The 22820-nt window shown below is 39.6% G+C and overlaps 1 protein-coding gene across 2 annotated transcripts in view; it reads left to right on the plus strand.

Moving 5' to 3' along the window:
- Positions 1–6865: 6865 nt before the first annotated feature.
- Positions 6866–22820, plus strand: part of ARHGEF26 (Rho guanine nucleotide exchange factor 26) — a 128887-nt gene continuing 112932 nt past the window's right edge. The window contains exons 1-4 of one of the 2 annotated variants that reach the window (XM_010335753.3): positions 6866–7024; positions 7410–8534; positions 9826–9865; positions 15117–15262. In XM_010335753.3, the coding sequence (XP_010334055.1) occupies positions 7461–8534; positions 9826–9865; positions 15117–15262 (1260 nt within the window). In that variant the 5' untranslated portion in view covers positions 6866–7024; positions 7410–7460. The remainder of the gene's footprint in view (positions 7025–7409; positions 8535–9825; positions 9866–15116; positions 15263–22820) is intronic. The other variant, XM_003925017.4, reaches the window with a different exon arrangement.

Genomic DNA, 22820 nt, shown 5'->3' on the forward strand with positions numbered 1-22820 from the left:
CTTTCCTTTTGGAAACTTCCTTTTTCAGGCTTTTGTGGTTTTCTTCCTACTTGGATGACACCCCTTGCTCCACCTCTTTTTCCTTATAACTTTGGGCATTTTCATCAATTGATCAACCTGTCCATTACTGAAACACTACTGAAGATAAAGAACCAGTCTGACTTGGGAGTGTTTATATTTGTGAAAAATATAAATACATAATGCAATCACAAACAATATAACAATATAGTGTAATAATTGTGAGCCAGGTTGTATGGCTTCTTAACCTCTCTGTGCTATATACTTAATTTTCCTGTGTATAAATGGATTATATATGAGGTAGTACTTCCTACCTCATAAGGTTGTTGTGAGGGTTAAATTATTATTATTATTATCTTTTTTTTTTTTTTTTTTTGAGATGAAGTTTTGCTCTTGTTGCCCAGGCTGGAAGGTAATGACGTGATCTCGGCTCACCACAACCTCTGCCTTCCAAGTTCAAGTGATTCTCCTGCCTCAGCTTCCCAAGTAGCTGGGATTACAGGCATGTGCCACCATGCCTAGCTAATTTTGTATTTTTAGTAGAGATGGAGGTTCTCCATGTTGATCAGGCTGGTCTCGAACTCCCAGCCTCAGGTGATCAGCCCGCTTTGGCCTCCCAAACTGCTGGGATTACAGGTGTGAGCCACCACGCCTGGCCAGGATTAAATTACATAAAATAGTTGAAGCACTTCAGAGAGGTTCTGTATAATGTAAGTGCTCATGAAGTGTTAACATATAATATATAAATGATTAATAACTGTTGTAGAAAGTCTCCTTTTAAGAAATTGTTTTTTCCCAAAGAGAGCTAGTCAGTTTTCAAAACCTCTTTTTCAGGTATGCTGTCCAGATTTTTCTTTTTCATTTTGACTTACCACTCCATTGTCTCAGGAATCACGGGGAGATTATCCTGTCCAGAACATTGAAGATCTGAGAAAGGGAGAACAGGAGCCTCAAATAACAGCCAGCATCAACCAGCTGTGAGGCATGTGAGTGAGGCTTTGTCCTCCTGACCCGGACAACCCCACAGCTGGCTGCCTTGCTGCCACATGAGAAGACCTAGGTAAGATCTAAGGAAGAACTGCCAAGCCAGCCCACAAAATGGTGAAAAATAACAAATAATAGAAGTTACTATTTTATGTCATTCAGTGTTGGGGTGGTGTGTTTCACAGCAAAATATAACCTAAGCAACACCTTTAATCCAGCTGTGCAGAGTGGATATGACAAAACCTGAGCATTACGTATATACACAAATATGTTTTATATATATCCAAATAGTTTTACAAATAGCGGTTTGCACTTTGCAAAACTTAAAGTAGTATATTTTGCATAATGTGTATAAAAACAGTTTTCTAAAAAAAATTTTTAATCACCTATTTTGAATTTTTTACAATTATATATCCATACCATTATTTTTGGTGGTTGCATTGCACATCATGGTTTATTAGCCAGTCCCTTGCTGATAGATATTTAGCCTGTTGCTAACTTTTGGACACTATAACAAAAGGTTTGGTTAAGTTAATCGACATTTTGGTTAAGTATCATCTAATTGCTCTCCAGAAAGATGTACCAGTTTACATTCTTACCATGAATGATTCAGAATTCTCTTTTGCCTGTGTTTTTACCAACAGTGGGTTTTGCCTTTTTAAAGGACAATCTTTGCTAATCTAATGGATGAAAAATTACCTCATTACTTCTTAAATTTTGTTTTTATTATTGAGGTTGAGTATATTTTGATGTATAGTGGGCACTCATGTCTTCTCCAAAATGCTTATTCTTATTCCATTCATTTTACAACTTTTGTTGTCCTATTCTTACAATTTGTGTATGATATAGTTATTTAACACTTTGTTATATATATGTTTAAACATTTATATATTTTTAATATATAATATATAAATATGTTTTTACTATATGATATATAAATATTTAAATATATATGCCAAAGTGTTAAATGGCTATATTATACACAAATCTATCTCTACGTATTTTGTATACATTTCAATATTTTTCTCTATTTCCTTCTAAGAGAAGATTTCCCTCAAAATTTGTGGGTGTATGTGGCTTTTCTTAACGCACAAATGTTAAAATTTTTAAATTGTTAAATCTGTCAATCTTATGTTTTTTAATTTCTAACACTGGTATCATGTTTATTTTTTAAAAGATGGCAAAGTTTAACTCTCTTCAAAGAGCATTATTAGTCCATTTTTACACTGCTATAAAGATACTACCCGAGATTAGGTAATCTATAAAGGAATGAGGTTCAATTGACTCTCAGTTCCATATGGCGGGGGAGGCCTCAGGAAACTTACACTCATGGCAGAAGGTGAAGAGGAAGCAAGAACTTTCTTCACATGGTGGCAAGAAAGAAGTGCAAGAAAGGGAAATGTCAGATGCTTACAAAACCATCAGATCTTTTGATAACTCATTCACTATCACAGGAACAACATGGAGGAAAGTGCCTCTATAATCCAATCACCTCCCTCCATGAACACATGGGGATTACACTTCGAGATGAGATCTGGGTGTGGACACAGAGCCAAACCACCAAATCATATCAGAGTAGACAGTTGCCATCTAGGTAAAATCTCAGTCTCTCAGTCTCTGTTGCATATCACATTCTATTCTTACCATATTCAGCCAAATTAATATCCCACAACTTCTAAATGCAAACTGTCTTTTGGTGAGCTTAGTTTCTTGTATGTCTTGATGCATGGGCTCTAGAGTAAAGAAAAAGTTGAGAATTCTGACTCAACCAATTATCAACAGTATGAGAAGAGCTTTTTGAGCTTTAGCTTCATATTTAAGCGGGCTCAGCACTAATGTGAAATTATGTGTACTAAACAATAAATGTTAACATATAGTTGGCACTTAATGAATACAGTTCTCCAGCCATCCCTTCATGTTTTTGCTTATCCTGGAACATCTTTCTATGACATCATTCCCCTCTTCTTCACCCTGCAATACTTTACCTACCCATCTGGGTGAGTTCTATAGAGACTCTTTCACAAAGGTTTCCATAGAACAGGGAGCTTACTATGCATCTTACGCAGTTTGTGTGTCCTATATTACCATTTTAATGTTTCAGTCATGTTTCATGAGCCAAACTGTAAGTTTCGGGAATATCTGTCCTAGTGCTTGGCATTTAAATGCACCCAATAAATATTTGCGGAATGCATAGACAAATTTTAAAAAGGTGCATGAGATGGGATATATTGGCAAATGTAATAAGACTCGCTAACAATTCGTGTTTAAAAATTAGCTTAATTAGGCTGGGCGCGGTGGCTCAAGCCTGTAATCCCAGCACTTTGGGAGGCCGAGGCAGGTGGATCACGAGGTCGAGAGATCGAGACCATCCTGTTCAACATGGTGAAACCCCGTCTCTACTAAAAATACAAAAAATTAGCTGGGCATGGTGGTGCATGCCTGTAATCCCAGCTACTCTGGAGGCTGAGGCAGGAGAATTGCCTGAACCCAGGAGGCGGAGGTTGTGGTGAGCCAAGATCGTGCCATTGCACTCCAGCCTGGGTAACAAGAGCGAAACTCCGTCTCAAAAAAAAAAAAAAAAATTTAGCCTAATTATTGTGCTTGGGACACAAAATTGGTGACTAATTTGGTTAATGTACCCATATGTATCTTGCATTATACCACTGAATATTCTAATAGTTCAATATACCACTGGAATATGCCACTGGTAAATATCATTTCTAATAGTTTATACTGTACTTCTTCAATTTTAAGAACAATTTGGTACCACGTTTTAATTTTTCTGAAACTCAGATGTGTCTTACTATCAAATAAACAGCTAGCGGCCAGGTGACAGTGATGATATAGTTGGCATTGCCTATTTGCGAACGTGGGCATAAATGGTCATCATTTCTACTAAATTCTATGAAATTTAGTCCTACATGTCTCAAAGCCATGTGCCAAGAAACACAATTGAAGGCAGGAGAAATTACCAGATGTGACAGTTTAGATGAAAGAAATTCTGAAGCAAAAAGAGGTTGATATAACTAATTCATGCATCATGCAGGACTATGGTAAAGGCATAAAACTACAATTTGTCAGAAACTCTCTCCTGGCCATTAACAGAGAAGCTGCATAGCTTGTAGTGACATACAACTCAGTTGAACAAGAAAATTATTTATTTAGTCAAATGGAATAGTGCCAGCATCACATCTGGAGAATGAGTGTCACTGTCTAGGAAGCAAATCCCAGAGACAAGACTGGAACATCCTTTAAAGAAATGGTGTACTATCAATGACATTGTGCAGAAAAACACACATATGAATGTTTCACATGAAAAGATATTCGGAAGAATTAGGCTCAATGTTTGGGACTTCAGTAAATTTATTTTGCTTATATTTTCCTTTCCCACATATGCACAGTACTGAACAACTCTATGTATAAGTGTCTAAGAGCACTCAGTAAATATAAAGTAAAAGTTCTATTTAATATCACATTTTGTCAGTTTAATTAGCAGCTCTTTTCCTTTCTTGGTGGCATATGTAATCGAAGATATCTTAAATTTGAATAGCTAATGATAAATTGAATAGGCACTAGGTCTGTCAGTTTGTAAATTTCCCTTAGTGAAGGACTAGAGTTGGTGTTTCGTTATTTTGGTAGGAATTTTGTTGTTTGTTAGAAATGAGGTAAGCAGATCCTATAAAGTCTTCACAAATATCAGTTACACTTGTTTGTAGAAGCAACAGAATTTCAAGAAAAGCCACCTTCTCATATCACCACTTATAGCTTCTTAATATAGGTCACAGGTTGCATCTGAATTAGGTAAACACTGCATTTGTCATTAGGCAACCACTTCTGAAATTAATTTATTTTTCCAATATAACAGCAATACATGTTTGTATAGAAAACACCCTATATTTAAAAAATGTCTATGTGTCTCTGTGTATGTAATTAGCCATATGTATTCCAACCAATTTGGAATATTTTTTAAAAAAAATTTCTTACACATTTTTGATGCCACTTCTACTCTTCTTCATCAAAATGTATCAGAGTAATATATCTTCATTGTACAGTACATTTTGTAAGCACAGAAAAATATAAAGAAGCATGAAACACATTATCCTTCATCTCACCACCCAGAGATCATGTCTTAATATTTTTGGCCATTGCATTCAATGTAGGGCAAAAACCGGCAGCACAACTTGCACACAGTGGATTCTCACTACATCCCTGCTGAATGCATGAATACTGAAAGAGAACTTGGAGAAGGGCCCATATGTCTTGCTAATAGAATCAATTATACAGCACTTATGGTCTAAAATTCTTTGTCTTCTCAAGTTTGCCTTCTTATTGTCACACAGCAGGAGCCTGGGCAAGACATAGCCATCTTTCTGCTATTTGGCAACCAAGCACGTTGGAAGGAATGGCCACTGTTTTCACTTCATTCCTGTCATTCATTCATTCTCATTGTTTAAATAAATATTAAGTGCCCACCATGTGCCTGAAATAAGGAGAAGAAAAAAAAAAAAACGACCTCTGCCCTCATGCAAATTACAAAGACAAAACAGACAATAAACATAAACACATAAATATATATATATGTATATATATATATATACAAAATTTGATAAGTGCAGAAATAGAAGGAACAAGTAGCTGGGAAAATAACCTGGGCGATGGTATAATTGAGGGGACAGAGAAGGCCTTTCTGAGGCAGTGACAAGTAAGAAGGTCAAGAAGGAACGAGAGAGAAGGTTCCTGAGGCTGTCAAACTTTGAATGTGGCCGAATATATCATCAGGGAGAAAGTGATGGCGGAGAGACCAGGCTGAAGAGGTAGGGCAGTAACTAGTCCAGTGTCTTGTAAGCCAAGGATTTTGATGTTTTTTTTTTTTTTTTTTTTTTTAGACAGAGTTTTGCTCTTGTTACCCAGGCTGGAGTGCAATGGCGCTATCTCGGCTCACCGCAACCTCCACCTCCTGGGTTCAGGCAATTCTCCTGCCTCAGCCTGCTGAGTAGCTGGGATTACAGGCACGCGCCACCACGCCCAGCTAGTTTTTTGTATTTTTAGTAGAGACGGGGTTTCACCATGTTGACCAGGATGGTCTCGATCTCTCGACCTCGTGATCCACCCGCCTCGGCCTCCCAAAATGCTGGGATTACAGGCTTGAGCCACCGCGCCCGGCGGATTTTGATTTTTATTCTATATACTGCTGGAAACCAATACTTTTCTTGTCGTGTAAATTGAGTTTACTTTTCATAGATAGCTTTCAAGATTCAAAGCATACTAGTACCAAAAATAATTATATGAAAACTCTCCCTCACTCCGGTTTCCTACCACCCAGTTTCCCTCTTCACAGCTGCTAGGCGTCTTTCCTACGGAAAGACTTTAGGCACAAACAAGCACATCAATCTGTTTATATTATAATGCATTTTCAGCAGCGGAACCAGCCCATCAGATAAGACCACCTGAATGCTGAAAGGGCATGACTCTGCATTTGAGCTCTGCACTGCTGCCCACGCATTTCACAAATTCTACGCCGCCGCGTTCTCGATTTTAACACGAGAACTCTAGGGTTCAGGGCTTCGTAAACTGCATTTCGGCAGGGCTCCATAGTTTGTTCTCACGCTGTGTCCCTCGGCAACGACCCCGCCCGCCTGCACTCCTGTGCCGCCGCCACCACCAGTCTGCAACTTCTAGCCGCAAACGCTGGAGCTCAGAACCCAGCTCAGGTGCGCTAGTCTGTTTCCCAGGGAGACTGGGGCCGACCGTAGGCACGCGGGGGCGGGAAGACAGCTTCTCGTGGCTGCCTCTGAGGCGGATCTGGGCGGAGCCGAAATGGGGGGGCGGGGCCAGGGGGGCGTAGTCAGGCGTGGGGGCGGGGCCGGCGCCGCCGTCGGCGGCCGCGCTCTCCTGAACTCTCGCGGCCGCGCTTAGGTCCCGGACCCGGGCCACCCACGGGGCAGTGGGTGCTCCTTGGCCCCGGACATTGCAAGCCCCAGAAGGTAAATTTGCCTGGGAGCCGAGCACCCGGAACACGAGGGTACGCACGATGAGGGCGGGCGACTGGATGGCGACAGAAGGGAGCGTCCCGCGGCGAGTTTCCCCGAGAAAGCCGAACTCGTCCCAAGTTTCTTGTGCCTCGGCTTGCACCCAGTGAATTGGTGGCGGGCTCGTTTGGTGCAGGTGGTCTTTTGGCGCGGGAGGGACGCGGAGGGGATTGGATTAATTCGCCTGGGCGGCAGCCCAGATTTCTGACCGGGAACGCGCACCGCTGTGGTGCAGTTTTTCCGGAGAAAGGGCGGGTAAAGTGCGGTGCAGTCGAGTCCTGCGCTCCAGCAGGGGGACCGCCGGACTCGAAGCGCGCGAGTCTGCCAGGCGTGCCGGGCTGTCGGGAGGCACAGTTCCATAACTTCTTTCCTCTTTAGGCAAGACTAACTTGGCGTTGCTCCTCCCGGGGCTGGCCTCGAGGCCGGGCTATGGACCGCGAGAGCGAGGTGGATTTTTCTAGCAACAGCATAACGCCTTTGTGGCGGAGGCGGTCGATCCCTCAGCCCCAGCTGCTGGGCCGGAGCAAGCCGAGGCCCCAGTCCTATCAGAGCCCCAACGGGTTGCTGATCACGGATTTCCCAGTGGAGGACCGAGGGACGCACCCTGCAGCGCAGATTCCCGCCCAGGTGCCCCCCGCTTCGGACAACAGGACGGTGCACAGGAGCCCCCTGCTTCTGGGCGCCCAGCAGAGAGCGGTGGCCAATGGTGGGATGGCTTCCCCGGAGTACAGGGCTGCCTCTCCTCGACTTCGACGACCCAAGTCACCCCAGGTCCCTAAAGCGGTGCCGGGCGGCTCCCCGAAGTCCCCAGCAAACGGCGTGGTGACCTCCCCTGCGCCGCCGCCGGTGCTGCGCCCCTCGCAGACTCCTAACGCGCCCGCCCCCTGCACCCCCGAGGAGGACCCAACGGGGTTGACTGCCAGCCCGGTGCCTTCTCCCACTGCAAATGGCCTTGCCGCTAATAACGACTCTCCTGGCTCGGGTTCTCAGTGTGGCCAGAAGGCTAAGGATCCCGAAAGGGGGCCCTCTCCTGCGCCCCAGAAAAGTTCTTCGGAACATAAACTCCCCCTCCAAAGGCTGCCCTCCCAGGAGAACGAGCTCCCCGAGAATCCTTCCGTGGTTTTGAGTACAAACAGTCCCGCCGCTCTCAAAGTGGGGAAGCAGCAGATCATTCCGAAGAGTCTGGCCTCAGAAATTAAACTTAGTAAATCCAGCAGTCAGAATGTGGAGCCCCACAAGAGGCTGCTTAAGGTGCGCAGCATGGTGGAGGGCCTAGGAGGACCCCTGGGTCACGCAGGGGAGGTGAGTGAGGTCGATAACGACGTGGATAGCCCAGGGTCTCTGCGGAGAGGCTTGCGGTCCACGTCTTATCGCAGGGCAGTGGTCAGTGGCTTTGATTTTGACAGTCCTACCAGCTCGAAGAAGAAGAACAGAATGTCCCAGCCTGTTCTGAAAGCAGTAATGGAAGACAAGGAGAGGTTTTCCAGTCTGGGAAGGATAAAGGTAAAAGTGGGCAGGAGTTGTGGGATGCCATTCACTAAACCAAAAGTAGATATGTTGGGGGTGGGGAGCGGGAGCATAGAGGAAACCAGAAGTCATTCCCTTATAATTCTGTGTTTTGCTGTTGATTACTAGTGTACATCCAGCTCTTGGCCAGTTTGATGCTGGCAGACACAGCAGAGTTTAATGCAACTCTGTGAGAAGAAGTGAAATTCATCACTTTTAACTTTCTAAGCTCCAGCAAAATTGGGGGGACAAAAAGGAAATATTTATGGCAGATTATTGGCTGAGTCTTGACCACTTTTAAATGAGATAGCTGAAAGGGGGAGGAGCATGCTTAGAATTGCACTCTTGACTGCTTCAAGCTGTCTGGTGTTTGCTTAGAGGTTTCAGTCAATGGTAGCTGTTATCACAGCTGATTCAGAAAAATACTGATTCCTGTTTGAGCCCGTTATTTTCTGCTTTTACTTACTGAATTGTTTTTTGAGTGGTTATTACACACCTGAAGTCATTCAGGTAAAATGTGAGTTTTAAAATCAATTGCCAGGATCATAAAAGACACATATTTTGTTATCCTTTTGCTTGCTTGTTTTTATCACCAGGCCTTTAGTTGTATGTTAGTCCCATTGTATGCTCATTCATCCTTGAGTGCATTTAACAAGTTGGTAGCTGAAGACGTCAGGTTAGGGTGACACTGTGTGGTACTGGTCACCTATATTGTCCCATTAGCTGCACTTACTAAAATATTACCAAGTATGACATAAAGAAATAGGAAAACTGAAGAGGGAAATTTTGGAGTGTGTGCTGCTTTCCGCAGAAACAAGACAGATTTCAGCAATAGGGCAGAGATTCTTTTTGGCAGCCACATTTTTTCTTGATTAATCAGAGCACTGGAACTAGTCTGTATAAATGTCACATGTAATACACAAGCAAGCCTGTTTTATTTTAGAGCCTATGGTCTTAAAGAAAATTACATAACATTTTATGTGTTTTTTCCAACTTTGCAAGTATAGCAAAGTTCAATTTAACAGTGATGGTTAATCACAAGTAAAATGAGCTGATCTGCTAGTCATTTGAGGATTCTCAATCTGTTTTGACAGGGTGTGGGGGATCTTGAACATTTTATTTCACTATTTCAGTGAATTATAGTAATCAACGGAGTGAACTGCTCTAGGGCTCAACTGCTGTGTGCTCTTGGAAATCTAATTAATGTAATGACAAAATAAAATAGCTGTATTTTCTATTTGGGTATTCATACAGTTTTCTTTTTCTTTTTGCTTTTCTTTTCTCTTAGAAAAAAATGCTGAAAGGACAAGGAACATTTGATGGGGAAGGTAAGCATTTAATTTTCCAAACTTTTATAGCTGTTTCAATGTGGAATACCAATTATAAGTGGAAATCTAGCTGCAGTAACAAAAATACTTAAGATGAGAATGTCCAACTTCTTCCCAAATTATACAGTCCAAACCTTCTCACCAAGCTAAATTTTTATCTAGCAGTACTAATGGTGAATATAGTTAATGGCATTTTTTATAGGCTGATAACTTTCTCAGTCAATGTCCTGGGATTTTTAATTCTTCTCTGCCTTGGCTCCAACCCCATGTCCCTCAAGGAAACAGAAAGAACAAGAACAAGCTCTAGCTTTTTAGTTAAAAATTCTGAGTTTGGCATTTAGATCTGAGGTCATATTTCTTTAGGTCACATTTCCTTTGACTTAATATTCTGCCCATATTTCCACAGTTTATTATCATTTCTGACTTCTTGTTTCTTTATCAAGTTTCAGTTTGGGGGAAATCTAGCTCTCCTGGCTGACAAAAACATTTTCTTAAGAATTTGTAACCCATATAGTATTTTTGTTAAGGATCTCAAAAATAACAGCAGCTTCAACCAGGTGTTCAAACCCTAATCAGATTATTGGACTTTCTGTAAATAGATGGGTCAAGTGTCAGCCAACTGGAAGAACATGAAGGGAGCAGTCCCAGCTGTAGCGCTTGTTGGGCTGGAGGGTCATGGTGGCAGTGAGGATAGTTAGTTTTTGCCTGTATTGAAGTGTGAAGATTTTCCAATCTTCAAAGAATAATGAAGAAAGGAATGCCCCTCTATAAGTCAAGCAAATATACAACCACCCAGAGTTATAAAATATGTAACCTTTGGTGATTGTCAAATAATTCCCTATATAATTTTTTACCAAGATGAGTTTCCCATTGGAGCATTTCAAAATGACTCATCTATAAAAATTCATTCACTGCACCAATCTTAGGAAACCCAGATATAGTATTTAGCTGGTTAGAATAAGTTCATCTCCCTAATTTTATAATTGAGGAAACCAGAAGATCTGAGAGGTTTGGTGACTTGTTTACTGTCACACCTAGTTACACAGCCAGTAGTAGGACATTGATCTAGTTCTTAGTCTAGTTTGCTGCCTCTTGTAGCACTCTGACTGTGAAGTGAACAGCATCTACCTAATATTTACCTAAGGAGATGCTGCTTTACATTCTCTGGAGTTTGGTATTATTTTTGTGAACTTTGCCTAAGAGAGTTTAAAATTTTTAGATTTTTTTAAAGTCAGAGAGTAGACTTCATTATAACTAGTTTTATTTTGTTTCCTTTTTATAGGAGTTGTTTCTGTTTATCCTCTCATTTCTTCTCAAATATAATGACCTAGAAATTTTTTTCACATATATGTACATGAGGAGTGCAGTATTCTTACAGTTAATGATTAACAAGAATATAACTCAGGAAACAATATGGCCAAATGGTGAGAATCTGTCCTATTGGAGCCAGGCAGACCTGGGTTCCTGTCCTGCTGCTCCTATTCATCAGTTGAGTGAAACTGAGAAAAACCCGTAATATCACTGGGCCGTCATTGAGCCACCTCATGTGTGAAATGAGGTTAATAATACTGTTGCCCACGTTGTTGTGCAAATGAATGAGAAATCTATCAACAATATTATGCATATACTTTGTGCCAACCACTGAGTAAAGACTACCGGGGACTCAGTTTTTACCCTCGTAATCTACTTTACATGGCATGACAATCAGAGATCAGTAAAGTCTTGCATAGACTCCAGTGTTACTTTAGTCGTAGTACATACAGAATAATCTATGGTTGATGAGAAAAGAGGGAGATGCTTGCTTGTTTTGGCAGATGGAAAAGGCAATTCAAACTCAAAATGTCCCAAACCAGACTCATAATCTTCCCCATCAAACCTGAATGTCTTCTGGTTTTCCCATTTCCTGCTTTCTGATTGTGAGACTTGCAGACCTAGGAAACATCCCTAACATCTCCATCTCTCTGCCCCCATATCCAGTCTTTCACCAGTCTGTTCTATGTTATATAATGCAAATCTCCACCACCTTTGATTGACTACCCCAATAGCATCTTAGTCTCCTAGGTAGTCAATGTTTTGCTCTCTAATCTACTCAAATATTTCCTTTTCTTGGAGTTCCATTGTGTTCAGGGAAGACATGCAATCATGACAGAAACTCAATCCTTTTGTACTTATGGTAAAATCCAGTTTTTAGCATTGCCTACAAATAATTCCTTGATTTGGATGGTCTGGTTGATCTCTCTAAACTCACCTGGTACACTGTGGCCACCAGATATACCCAAGCTTTAGCCACATTGACTTTTCCTAGTTCTTTTAAGATACATCCATGTATCACTTAATGATGAGGATACATTTTGAGAAATACATCCTTGGGCAAATTTTTTGTTGTGCAAACATCATAGAGCGTACTTACACAAACCAGATGGTATAGCCTAGGGTATTTGGTAGAGCCAATTGCTTCTAGGCAACAAACCTGTACAGCATGTTACTGTACTGAACAGGCATTTGTAACACAATGGTATTTGTATATCTAAACGTAGAAAAAGTACAGTAAAAATACAATATAAAAAATTAAAAATGGTACTTTCCTACCTAGACCTACTACCTTGAATGAAACTTTGGCTGTGAAAGTTGCTCTGGGTGAGTCAGTGAGTGAGTGGTGAGTGAATGCAAAAGCCTACCTAGAACATTACACTATTGTAGACTTTATAAATACTGTAGACTTAAGCTATGTTAAATTTATAAAACTTTTTTCTTCAATAATAAATTAAGTTTAGCTTACTGTAGCTTATTTTATAAAATTCTAAATTTTTAAAAACTTTTAAACTCTTTGGTTTTAACACTGCTTATAACACAAACACACTGTACAGCTATACAGAACTATTTTATTTCTTTACATACCTATTCCATAAGCTCTTTCCTATTGTAAAAAATTTTTATTTTTACTTTTTAAATTCTTTAGTTGAAACTAAACATATGCATTAGCCTAGGCCTGCACAGAGTCAGAATCATCAGTATCACTGTCTCCCATCTCAACATCTTGTCCCATAAGAAGGTCTTCGGGGACAATAACATGCATGAGCTGTCATCTCCCATGATAAGAATGTCTCCTGCTGGAAGACCTGCCTGAGGCTATTTTACAGTTAACTTTTTTTTAAAAAAAGTAGGAGTACATGCTAAAATAATGATAAAAAAGTATAGTAAATACATAAACCAGTAACAATTGATTATCAGGTATGAAATGTACATAATTCTCTGTGCTATTCTTTTATATGATTGGCAGTGTAATAGGTTTTTTACACCAGTATTACCATTTGAGTAATACTGGTACACTACAACTTTAAGATGGCTAGGTGATAGGAATTTTTTAGCTCCTTTATAATATATGGGACCACCATTGTGGATGCGATTTGGTTTGCCATTGATCAAAACAGTGTTATGCAGTGCATGACTGTATTATGTTTCCTCTTACGTACCCTTTAGAGCTTTTGTGTGTGCTTTTCCTATAGCTCCGTAGCTTCTCAGCTTTCAGATCTTAGAATTGCCTCATTGACCAAATACCCAACTGCCAGACTAGATCACACCCTACTGACAGTCTGTTTGCACCTGTATATAAATCCTTCAGTGTGTAGGCATGTATTCATGTAAGATCATTGTGTCCTCAAACCTATAGTGACTTGCCATCATATTTTGAGTAAAAATCAAAGTCCTTTCAGTGGCACTGAGGCAAGGCCCTACACGATTAGCCTTCTGCTCACCCTCAACTCCCATCTTTTTTTTTGAGACTGAGTCCAGTCTGGAGTGCAGTGGCATGATATTGGCTCACTGCAACCTCCGCCTCCCAGGTTTAAGCGATTCTCCTGCCTCAGCCTCCCGAGAACTGGGAGCACAGGGGCACACCACCACACCTGGCTAATTTACTGTATTTTTGACAGAGGCAGGGTTTCACTATGTTGCCCAGGCTGGTCTCAAACCCCTGACCTCAAGCAATCTGCCCACCTCAGCTTCCCAAAGTACTGAGATTACAGGTGTGAGCCACCACACCCAGCTTCAATTTCCATCATCTGTACCAGGCGTCCCCATACTATGGCCCGCGGGCTGCATGCGGCCCCCTGAGGCCATTTATCCGGCCCCCCGCCACACTTAAGGAAGGGGCACCTCTTTCATTGGTGGTCAGTGAGAGGAGCACTGTATGTGGTGGCCCTCCAATGGTCTGACGGACAGTGAACTGGCCCCCTGTGTAAAAAGTTTGGAGATGCCTGATCTGTACTTTCCACCCATTTTCTTGGTACTCCAGCCATGCAGTTGTTCTTGCTGCTCCTGGTATGTACAGACATACCAGGTAGACTCATACTCAGGGACTTTGGCTGTGACCCCTGATAAGATGCTCTTTGGGCACCAATTTTTCATCAGAGTCAATGTCAATGGCCTTTTCTTTATAGTTTTGATACAGGGGGCTCCCTTTCTCACCTCTTTTATGTCTTTAGTTGTCACCCAGTGAGGCCTTCCTAAACTATCTACATGCCCTCGTCCCAGCACTTTCCACCCCACTTCCCTGTTTTATTTTTCTTCATGATACTAACCGTCATCAAAAATACTATCAAAGTTACTTGCTTATTTATTGCAGTTCTCTCATGTTTAAAAACAGCTCATGTAGATTGAGATTTTTATTTCTTGTCTCTTATTGTATTCCAGGTGCTAAACTATTGCTGGTTCCCAGTAGGTGTTTTCTAAGTAACAGTGGAATGAATAAATGCATGAGTGAATTTGACAGCCTTTCTTATTAAACTGTTAGCTCATGAGAGGTGGATGAGGGCATGAGAGTTGTCTTTCTTTTGTTTTCCATTTTACTCTCCACCCCTGGCACATCATTGGTATACAATAAATGTTTGTTACATAGATAAATGAATGGTGATGGACCTTAAAGAAAAGGTAGGATCTAATTTAACCTGTATTACAGTGATTTAATAGGACTGACCGTCCTTCATGGGTCGTGGACAGAAACATGGAAACTTTGCTTTGTTGGCGTTCTCTGTATGGGTCCCTCCCTGTCTCCTATGGTGGAGTTTGAGATAGAGCTATGTGAATGAGAAAATCACTTTTCTATAATTATTCTTCAGGGACTAAATCTGTTTGTCTCTTTGTTGTTTATAAAATTGGAGGCCAAACATTGGGTACGTATGACATTTGTTTAGAACAAGTTGCATAATGATTGAGAACAATTTAGTGACACATAGGCCTTGTTTTCTTGCAGAAAATGCTGTCCTGTATCAGAACTACAAGGAAAAGGCCCTTGACATTGATTCTGATGAAGAGTCAGAGCCCAAAGAACAGAAGTCAGATGAAAAAATTGTGGTTCACCATAAGCCACTGAGATCCACATGGAGCCAGCTCTCTGCGGTGAGTGTTTACCTTTTTTTTCTATCTGTGGTAGGAAAAAAACAAGTTGTGGAAATTATGTGTGGATTTGGCTTTTGTTCTTTTCTGCCAGTGATCCTGTAACTCTAGATTGAAATGTTTCTCGAAACTCTGCCGGCATTAATGAGAACATGAACTTTGACATTTCTGATCAGGAAAATTAAGTTTGATAAAGTGCTTTGAGACTGATGTACTGTGAACTCTGGAAATTCTATGAGGTCTCTCTTTTTGTTAAATATAGTGTATTTATAGTGGTAATAATATAACCTGAACTTTGTCGTAATTATGGCTATATACATATATATGCATGTGCGTTTGTGTAGGTATGTATGTATATATACATGTATATAAGTACCTGTATGTGTATCTGTGCATAATAGAGAGCCAATTACAGTTCTTCCTTGGACATTTCTTTATTTGGTGGGCTATGGGGTCTTACTGTTGTGTAGGCTGGAGTACAGTGTCACGATCTTGGCTTACTGCCTTCTCCCAGGTTCACGTGATTCTCCTGCCTCAGCCTCCTGAGTAGCTGGGACTATAGTAGGCATGTGCCACCACATCTAGCTAATTTTTGTATTTTTAGAAGAGATTGGGTTTCACCAAGTTGGCCAGGCTGATCTCAAACTCCTGGTCTCAAGTGAGCCACCCGCCTCAGCCTCCCAAAGTGCTGGGATTAAAGGCATGAACCACCACATCTGGCCCTTCCTCTGGAAATTTAATTTGATATAGAAATGTTTGTATATTCTTAAAGCTGATTAATGAATGGTATTCTGTTCTATCTCCCTCTGTGCCTTTTTTGGGTGCCTGTTTCTGACACTTAATTTTGTGTTGATGAGTAATTTCTCCTCTCTGCCTCAAATGGCTTTTACTTTTTAACTGTGTATTTTTTTCCTACTGGCTTACAAAATGTCACAGTGTGATGCTAGGTTTACTTTTAAGAGTTTGGGCACAGCATTTCCAAGTATCTGATGAATTAGCAAGTAGAAAGGAATTCCCATGGCTGGCTTGGTTGGGGGGAACTTTGCATCAAAAACAAGCCAGTACACCTCCATGAGTCTTTAGGCAATATCAGGGCAGAGATGACAGAGGTGTTCGGAATCAGGAAATCTCATGTATTTAGAGAACCACCAGTGTAAGGAAAGGAGTTGTTGATGTTGGTGCTGTATAGCCAGGCCCATATGTGTGTATGTAAACGGTGGGAGGCAACTTCTGCTTCAAGCTCTACTTTGCCTCTTCTAACCTGTATTGGAATTCAAAATTCTATACACCAAACGCTTTCTCTCTGTCTTCTTCCCACCTCCTAATTTTGATCTCAGGGAATCAATTTATTTCCAGTGCCTCTGAGATATAGCATCCTTAGTATTATGCCAAAAATTAAAATACTCATAGTGGCAGGGCAAGTAGAATGAATATATGATGCTGGTATATGTAGGTGATAGAGAGTGGTGGGAGGTGTGGTCAACAGGCCTTACATAAATTGAGCAGCTACTACTTAGCTCAAACCAGGTGAGTGCAGGGGCTCAGTGTGACCAGATGTTCTAATAATTAGAAAAGAGAGTAACTTCTGTGATATTTTTAAAAGTTTTGCATGTGGTTAGGAGGTAAAAGCTAACCTCAGAATTGGTGTATTAGCAGCCTTATACCCTAATCTAATGATCTCATGATATGTGTATCCCAAAACAGATATGTGGAAAAGCTGGTAACAAGGTCCATTGAGACCATGTCAGCTTTAAATGGCTGTCATTCAGTTCCTTCAGTTGTTGGTAGGGACCATTTGGTAGAGGATCCAGAAGAAGAAAGAAGGCTGTGGATTTTTTGTTTTCTCTTTGTGGCAGCAACTGCGTTTGTTAGCACAGGCCTAAATCCTGCTGTTGGTCTCTGAAAGAATGGTAAAAAGAAATGTGGATTTTATGTCGGTTACACCCTGATCCCACTTAGCTTTAGCCCAAGAAACAGGCTGCCATATTTATGCCTCCTGGAGTTTGGCTTTTATATAGATGAACAAATGCACATACAATTAAATGATAGCGCATATCCTTCAGTTCAACTTTGTGGACATGGATTATTTTGGCAAAAAATAAATGATGTGTCTTTTGTAAACAATATTGATATCATACAACTATCTTGTAATAAAATGTAAAACTGTAAAGTGAGTTCTCACTTTAGTGTATGTTATCTTGGAGTTGAGTGTTCCCAGGAGGCTTGTGTGTATTTATTGTGTTGCTTGGCAATTACATTTAATGAAAGTAGCATGATTGGACTTCGCCACTTAGCATTGCTTAGGCGCCAGCTTGCACTTTCTTTGTGCCTTTTATGTATTCTTTTCATTTAAATTTTACTTTAATTTTTTTGTTATAAACTGCTTTAAACCTGTAGAAACATTAAAAAATAAAATAAAGGTAATCAATTTCTGTGTACATATCACTCAGATTGAACAAATGTTATTTAACATTATATGCTTCATTTTTTATTTTTTAAGACTGTATCAGAGAATCCCTCCTTCCTTTCCAGTTCTTTTCTCCTCCCTGCCTCTCCAGAGATAACCACTATCCCTGACCTTCTCTTCTTTCCTTCTCATGAGGATTTTCTGTCCACCAAAAAGATATAAACAGTTCTGGCTGTTAGGAAAGTAGGTATTTTAACACCAGAAAGCAACCATTACCTTTTTAGAAGTTTAACTGCTACTAAATTTTCAAGTTGCATTTAGGACCCTAAAGAGAAAAGGCTTCGTGAATTATTAATGATGTCAGGATGTTTCTCATAAGTGATCGGCGCCTTCATTTCTCTATCTGACCTCACTTGGTAGTGAAGCTGCAGCATTTAGGGTAGATCTCAGAAGACTTTCAACTTTAATATATATATTCAACTTAGAAATATTATATATGTGTGTGTATATATATGAAGTTGGAGGTCTATATATAAATATCTAGTATACTACATATTATATATTTTAATATCTAGTATAATATGTATGTATGTTAAACCTGGTATTATATGTATATTAAATACTAGGTTTAATATCTATATTATATTATGTATATTAAATGCTAGATTTAATATATATTATACTAGGTTTAAATATTAAACCTAATGTAATTAATATGTTAAACCTAGCATTTTATATATATATAAATATGTATATAAATCCTTCCATGCTTAACTTTTAATAATCAAAATAGTAGGGTAGCCCCTGTCTAATTTTGCATATAACATTTCAACACAAAACTCTTTTTAAAGTCAAGTCTTAATCCTAGAAAGAGAATAGGACAAAGGATTTTCTGGCAGTGGGTTAGGTCTCAATTTTGCATATACCTTCACTTTCTGCTAAGGAGCGGAGGGAGTGAGTACATATGTTCATTAGCACTGTTGATTGTCTTGTTTTCTAAAAAGTCTCTTATCTTTATTGCAAACACCTGCCTGCCTCCTGGGATGGTGAAACTGTCCTTATCAGTTGACTATAAAAAGCATTCAGTATGCTGAATACTTTTGAAGTACAGCAATTTGCAATAATTTATGGTTGTTATGTAAGACAGGTTTAACTGTAGTGTTGTCATTTTGGAGTAAAGGAGAATTAGAACTGCCTAAGAGGGATTTATTTAATTGGGCCTCAATAGAATAATGAATGATAGTCATTTACTTAACTGACCTGGGTTCTTGAATCTCAGGAAATGGGGATGAAGGCTTACTCTTCATTCACTTGATTTTCAAAGTATATCTGTTCTTAATTGAAGTACAGGATTTCTTCACTCTAGGGAATATAACTTTGTGTTGAGCATCAGGCCTTAGGGAACCTAAATGTATTTGAAATAATTTTTTTTTAACCTTATTTTAAGTTCAAGGGTACATATGCAGATTCGTTACATATGTAAACTTGTGTCATGGTAGTATGTTGTATAGATTATTTCATCGTGCAGGTATTAAGCCTAGTACCCATTAGTTGTTTTTCCTGATTCTCTCCCTACCACCTCCACCCTCCAGTAGGCCCCAGTGTGTATTCTTCCCCTCTTTGTGTTCATGTGTTCTCATCATTTAGCTTCCACTTAAAGGTTAGAACATGCAGCTTTTGGTTTTCTGTTCTTGCCTTAGTTTGCTGAGGATAATGGCCTCCAGCTTCATCCATGTCCCTGCAAAGGACATGATCTCATTCTTTTGTATAACTGCGTAGTATTCCATGGTGTATATGTACCACATTTTTAAAAAATCTAGTCAATCACTGATGGGCATTTAGGTTAATTCCATGTCTTTGCTATTGTGAATTGTGCTGCAATATGTATAAAGACACATATATGTGTATGTGTCTTTATAATAAAATGATGTACATTCCTTCGGCTGTATACCTAGTAATGAGATTGCTGGGTTGAACAATATTTCTGTCTTTAGGACTTTGAGGAATTATCACACTGTCTTCCACAATGGTTGAACTAATTTAGACTCCCACCAACAGTATATAAGCGTTCGTTTTTCTCAACAACCTCACAAGCATCTGTTATTTTTTATACTTTTTAGTAATAGCAATTCAGACTGGTGCGAGATGGTATCTCATTGTGGTTTTGATTTGCATTCCTTTAATGAGCTTTTTTTTTTCATAATTGTTGACTGCATGTATGTCTTCTTTTGAAAAGCGTCTGTTCACGTCCTTTGCCTACCTTTTAATGGGGTTGTTTTTTTCTTGTAAATTTGTTTAAGTTTCTTAAAGATACTGGATATTAGATCTTTCTCAGATGTATAGTTTGTAAACATTTTCTCCCATATTGTAGGTTGTCTGTATGTTGATAGTTTCTTTTGTTGTGCAGAAGCTCTTTATTTTAATTAGATCCCATTTGTCCATTTCTGATTTTGTTACCATTGCTTTTAGTGTCTTCATCATTAAATTTTTGCCTGTGCCTATGTCCTGAATGGTATTGCCTATGTTGTCTTCCAGGGTTTTTATAGTTTTGGGTTTTATATTTAAGTCTTTAATACAACTTGAGTTGGTTTTTGTATATGGGGTAAGGAAGGGGTCCAGTTGCAGTGTCCTGCATATGGCTAGCCAGTTACCCCAGCATCATTTATAGGGAATCCTTTCACCATTGCATGTTTTTGTCAGGTTTGTAGAACAACAGATAGTTGTAGGTGTGCAGCCTTATTTCTGGGCTCTCTATTCTGTTCCATTGGTCTGTGTCTGATTTTATACCAGTATCATGCTGTTTGGTTACTGTACCCCTGTAATACGTTTTAAAGTTGGGTAGGGTGATGCTTCCCACTTTGTTCTTTTTGTTTAGGGTTGTCTTGGCTATTTGGGCTCTTTTTTGGTTCCATACAGATTTTAAAATAGTTTTTCCAGTTTGTGAAGAGTCTCAATGGTAGTTTAATAGGAATAGCATTGAATGTATGAATTGCTTTGGACGGTATGGCCATTTTAATGATATTAATTCTTCCTATCCATGAACATGGAATATTTGTTTGTTTGTTTATGTCATCTCTATTTCTTTGTGCAGTGTTTTGTACTTCTTTTTGTAGAGATCTTTCACCTCCCTAATTAGCTATACTCCTAGGTATCTTATTTTTTTGTGGCAAAAAATGTGAATGACAGTTTGTTTCTGATTTGGCTCTTGGCTTGACTGTTGGTGTATAGGAATGCTAGTGATTTTGCAAACTAAATCACATTTTGATTTTTTATCCTGAGACTTTGCATAGAGGTGTTCATAATGTTTTCTGATGATTGTTTATATTTCTGTGGGGTCAGTGGTAATATTCCCCTTGTCCTGAAATAATAATGGTTATAGTTCCCAGTTTGGGTTGGTCATATGTGGAAGGGATTTGAGGTTTTGAAACCTCAGTGACTTTGAAAACTCAGTTTTGACCTCTGGAGATTTCTGGAACTCTGCTCAAAGACAAAAAACCTGCTGCACACAGGTAAATCACCCAGTGCCTCACCCAAAACAGTGGCACAAACATTAAACCAGCAGTTCTTGGATCTCTGGGAAAAGCATGTGGGTTTGAAGAAAAATATTGATTGTATTAGTCAGGGATGGAACACTATGTACTTGTTACAGTTAATGCCAGGTGTGTAATCAGATGAACTTCAGGTTTTCCCAAGTGTTCATTCATTAGTAGGACCTTGGAAGTATTTACTGTCTTTTCTTTTAAATAGTTTTTTTTTTTTTTTTTTTTTTGAGACGGAGTTTCGCTCTTGTTACCCAGGCTGGAGTGCAATGGCGCCATCTCGGTTCACCGCAACCTCCGCCTTCCGGGTTCAGGCAATTCTCCTGCCTCAGCCTCCTGAGTAGCTGGGATTACAGGCATGCGCCACCATGCCCAGCTAATTTTTTGTATTTTTAGTAGAGATGGGGCTTCACCCTGTTGAACAGGATGGTCTCGATCTCTTGACCTCGTGATCCACCCACCTCGGCCTCCCAAAGTGCTGGGATTACAGGCATGAGCCACCGTGCCCGGCCTTTAAATAGATTTTGATTGGAATTTTTGCTTTTCATCGTAACTACCCCTCCATGTCTCCAAGATCATGTACTGTGCATGTGCTAAGAAATGACTGTTGCAACACCAGTGTTTGTTAAGTTCAGTGATGGAACCAAAGCCATACTTGCCAGCTGTGCCATGACCCCATTTATTTGCTGTAGGGTGTGTTTGTGTAATTTCCATCACCTCAAAATGCCAGATTCCTTTGAAAAGGGTGTTCTCTGTTCAGCACCTAATAGAATGATCTTCTACTGCACTCTTCTTTTGTACTTGCTGACATGTGGCTTTATTAGTAATCTTAAGTCATTTGGAATGTTTGCTCAAAAATTTTGAACTTTGTAGTCAGAAATGGTTTGACTTTTTAATTAAAGTATTTTAATTAAATTATTTTAACTTAAAATAATTTAATTAAAATATTCGGCTGTGTGCTTAGTGTTGCTAACAGTGCAATTGGTGATCTAGAATTCAGACCTCAGTCTCTGGTTCTGGGCTCAGCTCTTAAGGCACACAGAATACCTGTGCAAGACTTTCTAGAATTGCAGGATGAGAAAGGAAGATTTGAAAAGCAGGGATTTTATTATAAATATCATTTCATTCCATTGAAAATACAGCAGACACTTAGTAGTTTGATGTGATGGAATTTATTATTTTAGAATTTTTACTGTGCTTATTGTGAAAGACATTCTATTTTCTAGTAAAAAATCAGAGCTCAACAAATGTAGTAAACCTGAATGTCATTCTGTTTGCAGAAATGCTTAATTTATTTAAACTTACTCTTTTCCCTAAATTTTCACATTTGTCTGAATTTTCAGTTTTTTTGTGACTTCTTGCATAAAATAGCAATTTCTGCAGTTATGTAATTTTTTTATTTACAGCTTGGCAACAGCAGTCTCATAAGATTATTTTTTACTTTAGATGGTGATTAAAGCCTTTTACCGTATCTTTTTTTCTGTGTATAAAATGTGGAAAATTATTTTCATTTTTTGTGGCTGGCTCACATTTAGCAATCATAGTATAAACAGAACTGCAGGCACACACTAGTCCACACTTTTAAGTTGGCCTGTGGGTCTTCTGGGATCCTTAT

The sequence above is a fragment of the Saimiri boliviensis genome, chromosome 9 (assembly GCF_048565385.1).
Source record: "Saimiri boliviensis isolate mSaiBol1 chromosome 9, mSaiBol1.pri, whole genome shotgun sequence".
NCBI classification, from domain to species: Eukaryota; Metazoa; Chordata; class Mammalia; order Primates; family Cebidae; genus Saimiri; species Saimiri boliviensis.